General features: G+C 43.5%; 1 protein-coding gene across 1 annotated transcript; it reads left to right on the forward strand.

Annotated features, from left to right (window-relative positions):
• Positions 1-43: 43 nt before the first annotated feature.
• Positions 44-8,449, forward strand: LOC121301970 (uncharacterized protein C2orf16-like). The gene is made up of 2 exons (XM_041231717.1): positions 44-170; positions 7,709-8,449. The coding sequence occupies exons 1-2, from the start codon at positions 168-170 to the stop codon at positions 8,231-8,233; spliced, it is 528 nt and encodes a 175-aa protein (XP_041087651.1). The 5' UTR covers positions 44-167; the 3' UTR covers positions 8,234-8,449.
• The last annotated feature ends 1,550 nt before the right edge of the window (positions 8,450-9,999 follow it).

Genomic DNA, 9,999 nt, shown 5'->3' on the forward strand with positions numbered 1-9,999 from the left:
CAACACCAGATCAAGTTCACTGCGCTGTTCGGCTTCCACAGAGACCGACCGCACCGAACCAGAACCACAAAAACAAAACAAAAAAAAAGAGAATGAAGCAATATTAAATACATAGGAGACTTGGCATGGTATAATTATATACGCAGCGACTGAAGACGATATAACAGATGGTAAATATATCTTTCTTTATATAATGCGATGCTATTTGTTGTTCTTATAAACAGTAATCGCTGTCGATTGCAGAAACGGTGCTGTCATTGTCCACGTTGTTTTGGGTCAGACTGTTGAAATCTGAACCGTTCTTCAAAGTGACGGAGTTCAAGAGCGCAGAGAATTCGAGGGAGCTTCGTGTTCCGGTCTCGGGAGAACCGGGCTGCCTTTTATTCTGTATAATTACGAAGTGTTAAAGGATGATTTTATCAGCTTGCGTGGTTTCTTGGAATGGAAAAATACAGCGCCAATGTTTACAAAGACCGATGCTTTTTCTATTCAAAGGTGCCCGATTGGTTTAACAATGCTTTGACAGTGTCCTCCTGTCTCGCACTGAACGGGTCAGCTGCCTCGGAAACGGGCAAAGGTTGTTTTCAACTTTTTACACTAGAGTCTCAGTCCTGCTGTGAGGGGGGTATGTAATAGCCCCCCGGGCTTTAGTCGGCTGGGTTTTAGTTAACTGTATCAACAGAGATTCATGCCGTTGGGTGATTGTATGCTGACTATTCTCCAGGTGTCGGTTCGATCCAGTATCGAATGGGTCGGATTGGTCTTTGCGCGCAGAGGCTCGATCCCGACCCGCAGCACACGCCGGGTCCGCTCTGGGTCGCCACGCAGCCTGCCTCCTACAACGGGAAGCCCCTCTGTCTCGTAGAGACTCGCTTTGCTTTCTGCTGTGTAAGGGTTTCCAATCGGCATCGGGCGGGTGCAGCGATTTTATTATTATTATTATTATTATGAAGTTACGTTATTAAAAAATGCACAAGTTTAGCGATGTGATGGTTTCTAATTTATCATAGTTGAGAAATTGTATAATTTATTTCAAATGTTGAGACATTTTATTTATAATAATACCTCTCTCCCCCAGTGATTATGATACAGCAGGAAGAACGCCTTTCATTACAAGTAATCCCTTGACGCGTCACACCTAGAAAACATGTTTAAAAGAAACGCCACGATGGAAATCATCGAAACACTTCACAATAACACGTGTACGGGAGGGTAAATATTACACAGGGGTAACGTGTACGCGAGGGTAAATATTACACAGGGGTGACGTGTACGCGAGGGTAAAGGCTGCACAGTGGTTCACGTTTGACCAATTCCCAATTCCAATTCCCTTTAATCAATTCCGACACGTCATTAACAAAAAATGCACTTAGCTGTGTCCTGTTAGAAAAAGCTTCTCAAAGAGGCAACCATCACTTCAATGCATGTCGCGGTTTGCAATGAAACTGGCTTCAAATGAAAGCAGTTAAAAGAATCGCAACCGGTATGTCTCTAAAATATCAATTCCGATCCCTTCGAAGGAACTGGAATTGGGAATTTTTCAAAAAGGATTTGGGTATGGCATGGGGCAGGGTGCTGGAAATCTAAAGAAGTGATTTGCTTCCAATCCTGTTAAACTGTTGGAAATGGATGTGAGGGTGTTTAGAGAATAGCCTGCAGGTGTGAAGCACAGCGCAGAAACCCGTTTTGGGAGCGGGAGTAGCGTTCCACACTGGAGCTGCAGAGCCAGTCCCAGCAGAGCGGTAAGAGGAACGGAAATACAGAAGTTGGTGTTCATTGGGGGGGTGTTTCATTTGGGAGTGTCTCATTGGGGTGCGTGTTTCATTGTGGTGCGTGTCTCATTGGGGGTGTGTTTCTTTGGGGTGCGTGTTTCATTGGGGAGTGTCTCATTGGGGTGCGTGTTTCATTGGGGTGCGTGTTTCATTGTGGTGCGTGTCTCATTGTGGTGCGTGTCTCATTGGGGGTGTGTTTCATTGCGTGCGTGTCTCATTGGGGTGCGTGTTTATTTGGGGGTGTGTCTCATTGGGGGTGCGTGTTTCATTGGGGGTGTGTCTCATTGGGGTGCCTGTTTCATTGTGTGTGTGTGTGTGAGGAGCTGTCAGGAGGGTGTGTGTGTGTGTGAGGAGCTGTCAGGAGGGTGTGTGTGTGTGTGAGGAGCTGTCAGGAGGGTGTGTGTGTGTGTGTGAGGAGCTGTCAGAGGGAAGTGACCACACACACACACACACACTCCTCGACAGTCCTCCCACACACACACACACTCGCTCGACAGTACTCCCACACACACACACACTCCTCGACAGTCCTGGTGTGTGTGTGTGTGTGAGGAGCTGTCAGGAGGGTGTGTGTGTGTGTGTGAGGAGCTGTCAGGAGGGTGTGTGTGTGTGAGGAGCTGTCAGGAGGGTGTGTGTGTGTGTGTGTGTGTGTGGAGTGTCAGGAGGTGTGTGTGTGTGTGTGTGTGAGAGTGTGAAGGCTCAGGAGGGGGTGTGTGTGTGTGTGTGTGTGTGGAGCTGTCAGGAGTCACTGTCCACACACACACTCGACAGTCCTCCCACACACAAAACACACACACACAATCCTCCAAAGTGTCCTCCCAACACACACACTCCACAGGTGTCCTCGACAGTCCACTCGCAACACACACCTCGACAGTCCTCCCACACACACACACACTCTCGATAGTCCTCCCACACACCACACACATTACGTACCACACACACACACTCCTCGAGGATGTGTGTGTGTGTGTGTGTGTGTGTGTGTGTGTGGAGGGTGTGTGTGTGTGAGGAGCTGTCAGGAGGGTGTGTGTGTGTGTGTGAGGAGCTGTCAGGAGGGTGTGTGTGTGTGTGTGTGTGTGTGTGTGTGTGTGTGTGAGTGTGTGTCAGGAGGGTGTGTGTGTGTTGTGTGTGTGGTGGAGGACACACCTACCCCACTGTGTGGTGTCACATACACACAGGAGGTGTCATGTGTGTGACACACTATCGACAGGGTCCTCGAAAGTCCTCCACACTACACACACTCACTCACACAAGGGTGTGTGTCTGAGGAGCCCTAAACACACCACACCAACTTCTCACACAGTCCTCCACCATTGTGTGTGTGTGTGTCAGTGTGTGTGTGTGTGTCAGGAGGGTGTGTGTGTGTGGTGTGTGCAGTTGTGTGTGTGTGTGTGTGTGTGTGTGTGTGTGTGTGTGTGTGTGTGTGTGTGTGTGTGTGTGTGTGTGTGTGTGTGTGTGTGTAATCTCACAGAGCTGCTGCCATGTCTCCACTTGAGGGTGGCACTTTGTACCTGCAGGCTTCTATAAAACATGCAGGCTAAATATGACTTTGCAATGGTGCCACATGGAGGTGGTGTTCCTGGTCAGTCTCAATGCAAGGGCTTCATATTTTATACACAGCTGTAATCTATGATTTTCCATTATCAGTGTTCAGTAAGAAAGAAATGTTTCTGAGCCACGTCGTTCCACATCAGGAATCCATTCAGACCACACACGATTAGTAAACGTCTTTAATATTTTAAACTGGAGTTTTGTATCTGCAGATAATACAAGCCGTGTACACAATTACAATAGTGACAGAACAAAGGCAAAAGAAACAATAAAGAATAAACACCAAGCAACTGCTTTCATTGAAATGTCTTGCATTCATTTTAAAGTAAATCGTTTTGGAAAACGATCACAATACTCTGAAATAGTGAAGGGAATCTGCATCCGCATTACCAGAAAAAAACAACAAAGACCCCTCCGTTAGTGTGGAGCTAACCCGGGGCTGTTTGCACCGTCTTGCCCGATCTGATGAACGCTGTGTCTGCCTGTCGCTCTTGCATTGTTACGGCGGCTGGGTGCAGCGCACTGTTTTGCGGCTCTAGACGCCGCAAGCGATGAATGGCACTGACTCACACTCGTTTATCAGGAACCTGAGGACGGTAACGCGGGAATTCACTGTGCCTTCCCGGGACATTAAATGCCACGACCATAAACTGAGCACACGTGAGATCAGCCAGGATACAATACTATGCAATAGACGCGCGATATTGATCGGCTGTCAATACTACAGCAGTAATATTATCAATATCTCAACAGTGTAAAATAGATGCGGTAGACAGGAACCCTACCGCGGTGCAATATTCACGCATTGCAATTTTATGAAGCGGGTATGTGCTGAAGGATATTGCGAAGCTGTCTTCAATTTTATATACCATATAGTACATTAAACTCTCTTGTGCAGTGTTTATTAAATTGTAGCGCACGAACAGGGAAACGTTTTGGCAATGATAGAAGTTCTGTCTGCTTAATATTCTGCGTATTAATAAGCAATAATACATATAGAACAATAACTCTCGCCTTCCCGAGCGGTAGGACTTGTAGCCCTCTTGTGGACTTCTGAACTGTGCGAGTTTCATTAACGCTAGGGGGCGCTGTCTACGCCAGGAGAACAGCTGAAGCTCCCGAACCCCCTTTGTTGAAGTGCAAAACGTGCAGAATGCAGCTCCGATTTAAATAACAATTTCGTAATTCGTCATTTACTCCACAGTGTAGGTGTTTCCACATCAGATATGTGCAGCAAGTCTTTCATGTAGCATGCGTAAGGCCCGAACGAAAACCTGGGAGTTTCCTGGCAGTCAACCCCAATGCCTCTCTGTGACGTGTCACTGTATTCCCCAGCCTGCCGTCGGCTGTTTTAAAGGCAGAGATGTGCCTGCAGCATATTTAAAACAATATCACAAATCATAATAATAATAATAATAATAATAATAATAATAATAATAATAATAATAATACAACGTGTGCATCTGTATTGTACACTTTATGTATGCAATCCCAGTGTGTGTGTGTGTGTGTGTGTCTAGGGAATCTAGCTACTTGTAATTTATTATAGCAAGGATTTTTTTTTTTTTTTTTATACCATACTGTAGTTTAAAATCTTCATTTCACTGAAGTATATTTTTATAGTAGTGATTCTAGCTACACCCACACTACAACCAGTGGAGTACCACAGGGATCAGTATTAGGTCCTCTGCTATTCCTAATCTACATTAATGCCTTAGATTCTGGTATAGTAAGCAAACTTGTTAAATTTGCAGACAACACAAAAGTAGGAGTGGCAAACACTGTTGCAGCAGCAAAGACCATCCAAAATGATCTAGACAACATTCAGAACTGGGCAGAAACATGTCAAATGACATTTAATAGAGAAAAGTGTAAGGTACTGCATGCAGGAAATAAAAATGTGCATTATAAATATAATATGGGAGATACTGAAATTGAAGAAAGAATATATGAAAAAGATCTAGGAGTTATAATGTTGTCTTCATCTAGACAAGGTGGGGAACAAGAAGATGCTTGGATACATTGTGAAAAGTGCTGAATTTAAATCAAGGGAAGTAATGTTAAAACTGTACAATGCATTAGTAAGACCTCGTCTTGAATATTGGGTTCAGTTGTGGTCACCGCACTAGAAAAAGAATATTGCTGCTCTAGAAAGAGTGCAAAGAAGAGCGACCAGAATTATCCCAGATTTAAAAGGCATGTCATTGCAGACATGCTAAAGAAGTGAACCTACTCAGTCTTGAACAAAGAAGACTACGTGGCAACCAAGCATTCAAAATCCTAAAAGGTATTGACAGTGCCGACCCAGGGGACTTTTTCGACCTGAAAAAAGAAACAAGGAACAGGGGTCACAAATGGAGATTAGACAAAGGGGCATTCAGAACAGAAAATAGGAGGCACTTTTTTACACAGAGAATTGTGAGGGTCTGGAACCAACTCCCCAGTAATGTTCTTGAAGCTGACACCCTGGGATCCTTCAAGAAGCTGCTTGATGAGATACTAACAACCAAACGAGCAAGATGGGCCGAATGGCCTCCTGTCATTTGTAACCTTTCTTACTTTCTTAACCCATTTGGAAGACTTATACATCAATTCAAATCAGCAGGAAACAGAGGAGGACATGTAATTTGATACAGAACCTGTTAGAAAACTGAAAGCAGAGAGTAATCGTGAGAGGCGGAAAATCAGATTGGGGGTGTACTTAGTGAGGTATCACAGTCGGCTGCACTTGAACCCTGGCTGTCCCTCATTTATATAAAAGGACCAAAATACACATTGCAAGAATCTCAATGTTAAGAAATGTGAAGTATTGCATACTGGGGGTAATGATCTATGGTATATGTATAAAAGTGAATGGGATGGAAGTAGAGGAGAAGGTTCTTATGAAACTGTTGAGCCAGACCCTGTGATGTGAAGTCCTGGCACACACACCCCTGCGATGTAAAGTCCTGGCACACACACCCCTGTGACTGTGAAGTCCTGGCACACACACCCCTGTGATTGTGAAATCCTGGCACACACACTCCTGTGATTGTGAAGTCCTGGCACACACAGTCCGGTGATTGTGAAGTCCTGGCACACATCACGTAAATGTTTGTGAAACAAACCTGTCCCTATCGAGGAAGCTCACACACTGCCCATATAACCTGATTATACTTGTGGTGCTGCCTGGCCCTGTTTTCTCTGGATTGTCCCGGTTTTGAGGAACGCATCCTGGGATTTCAACATGCCTTCCCCGGACACTAAAACATCCTGGTTTTGAATCTTATCCTGTTTTAATGTTATATTTCCACACCTATGCAGATGACTACAACAGCATGTTAGACCAATCAGGACACAAAACTGCTGCAATAGACTCCCAATATGATTTACTACAGCAGTAATATTACACTATGCAACACAATTTTTGTTCCTGGGTAGTAAGTGTTATTTCCTAATTGCTTATGCCTCAAAAGTATAGAAAATGGCTATTATTCCCCACAAACTTTGCTTTTGTGACCAGGACATTGTATTTCAAAATATCACTATTTTCAATGGGAAAATGGGAAAATGTGTGTCTTTTCGTTCACATAAAGTCAGAAAAAAACAACATATGAATCCAAATTAACATGTATGTATACTAAAGTAATACAAAAATGACTACAAAAGATTTAGAAGTGAGTAGTTTTTCGAGATTTACGATTATACTGACTCTTAGTACTGACTCTTATTTACGTCGCTGTGACGGCATATCTGTTTTCGCACAGTTGTGACGTCACTTAATTTACAACGGAATCATTTTAAAACCTTAAAATACAGCATCGGGGTCTAATCGATCTGTTTGTATACGGCAATAATATTTATCTGGCTATATAAAAGCACCACTTTTCTCATGGCATTATACATTTACTTATAAATATATATATATATATATATATATATATATATATATAGATATATATATATATATATATATATATATATATATATATATATATATATATATAATAGCCAAAATTTGATCTCCTAAGACAGATCAACAAATTCCTTGAATCTGTACAGTTTCCATGCTGTGTGATGCACATTTTTTTTAACCCTTAATGTGTCCCTTAAATGATAACAATGCTAACTTTCTTGTTTTTGCACAGTGGTGCATGAAACAGGGTTTAAAATGGACTGATGTTTTGGATCCGGTCCGAATGGTCAGTTTCCTCCTTGTGATCCTCGAGTCTCTCTCAAGTATATTTGAAGAAGAAGCTGTTTGAACTTGTGTAGCTTCAAGGGTTAGGGGAGAAACTGATGCGGACCGAAAGCATGGCTTCTGTTCTATGCTTATTTGAGTGACAAGTTTAGATCTCAGCTGGGTATTTAAAGGAGCTCGTTTTCCTTCTTGTTTTGAACAGGGATCAGAAATCTGCAGCAGCGAGGTCACAGTCCAGCCACTGCTGGAGCAGCGAGGTCACAGTCCAGCCACTGCAGGAGCAGCGAGGTCACAGTCCAGCCACTGCAGGAGCAGCGAGGTCACAGTCCAGCCACTGCTGGAGGAGCGAGGTCACAGTCCAGCCACTGCTGGAGGAGCAGCGAGGTCACAGTCCAGCCACTGCTGGAGGAGCGAGGTCACAGTCCAGCCACTGCTGGAGGAGCGAGATCATAGTCCAGCCACTACTGGAGGAGCAGCGAGGTCACAGTCCAGCCACTGCTGGAGGATCGAGGTCACAGTCCAGCCACTGCTGGAGGAGCGAGGTCACAGTCCAGCCACTGCAGGAGCAGCGAGGTCACAGTCCAGCCACTGCTGGAGGAGCGAGGTCACAGTCCAGCCACTGCTGGAGGAGCAGCGAGGTCACAGTCCAGCCACTGCAGGAGCAGCGAGGTCACAGACCAGCCACTGCAGGAGCAGCGAGGTCACAGTCCAGCCACTGCAGGAGTAGCGAGGTCACAGTCCAGCCACTGCAGGAGCAGCGAGGTCACAGTCCAGCCACTGCAGAGCCGGGGACGGCGGCGGGGAGTTCCTGCAGAGGGACTTCTCCGAAACCTATGAGAAGTACCACGCCGAGAGCCTGCAGAACAAGAGCAAGCAGGAGCATTATATACTATCTCCCACTGAAAGAAAGCAGTAAAGTTCATATTTCATTTTGTTTATTTACAAAAAAAAAAAATGTAATACCAATAAAAAAATAAAATACATTTAATTCCTGGCATTATTTGTTTGAGAGGGAATTCATCTAAAAAAACAAGAGGGTTTATTTCGTGTTCACGCAATTGAAACTCACACTAGCCCTGCTGCTGCTGCACCCAGTCCTGGGGTTCAGAGCTCCCCTCAATGAAGTCTAGTATTATTATTAATATTGAAATGATCAGGAGCCAGGAGTTTGAGCAGGGTTAGAAACTCACACTAGCCCTGCTGCTGCTGCACCCAGTCCTGGGATTCAGAACTCCCCTCAGTGAAGTCTAGTATTATTATTAATATTGAAATGATCAGGAGCCAGGAGTTTTAGCAGGGTTAGAAACTCACACTAGCCCTGCTGTTGTTGCACCCAGTCCATGGGTTCAGCTCTGAATGAGACTAAACAAGATCCTGATTGCAGCGTGGCAAATCAGACTCGTGATGATCCTGTTCAAGTGGATTGACTCAGTCTTGTGAAGGACAAGTCTAACCGTCCCAAGCATTTACTTCTTAATATTAATTTACAGGGACAGCTGCATTTTTTCTCTGAAATGATGAGTACATCTGAAAAGTTTATTCAGTACATTTCTTTATGTCCGTCATTCGTCATATATTCAGGTAGTATATATATAATATATATATCTATATATATATATATAATATTATATATATATATATATATATATATATATATATATATACAGTGCCGTGAAAAAGTATTTGCCCCCTGTCTGATTTTCTGCATTTTTGCATATTTTTGACACTGAATGTTATCTGATCTTCAACCAAAATCTAATATTAGATAAAAGGGACCCTGAGTGAATAAATAACACACAATTTGGATACTTATTTCATTTATTTATTAAAGAAAGTTATACAACACCCAATGGGCCTGTGTGAAAAAGTAATCGCCCCCGCAGACTGCCTGCCACATCAGTACCTTGTGAGAGGTTGTCTTCTCTCTCTGGGCATATTGTCCAGAAGAAGAGATCAGCTTAATCAGGTGAAAATGTCAACAGGCTTGTTTGGCTTAGTAACTGGCTCAGTGGAAAGGAATAGGTTCTTTGGAATATTTAAAAGCTCTTTGTTCTTGGTATTCATAGAGCCATTTTTCCTATACCTCATTTGGAATTGAGAGAGAGAGAGAGAGAGAGAGAGAGGACAGACAGACAGACAGACAGGCAGACAGACGATGTTGCCAAAAGTTTGTTGGGGATTTAAAGTGTAGATGACAACAAGCACACGTGTGTTCTAACTTCAAAAACATCGCCCAGGAAGTAGGCCTACTAACATTGGGGGCATGAAAAGCTGTAAATTACAGTGAACTTTGGTTCTTTGCTTTAAAACTTTATGATACAGATTATTTTGTGTTCCTTTCCCTTACAATAACACACAGTACGCCTTTAACATAACACACTGCTTTTTAAATGGAAAATTCTTTATTTAGGGCCAAATTTGAGAACTTCCAAAAATTGCTATTAATCGAGATTTCTACAGAAAGCCATGCGATTAATCGCGATTAATTATTTT

The sequence above is a fragment of the Polyodon spathula genome, chromosome 28 (assembly GCF_017654505.1).
Source record: "Polyodon spathula isolate WHYD16114869_AA chromosome 28, ASM1765450v1, whole genome shotgun sequence".
NCBI lineage: Eukaryota > Metazoa > Chordata > Actinopteri > Acipenseriformes > Polyodontidae > Polyodon > Polyodon spathula.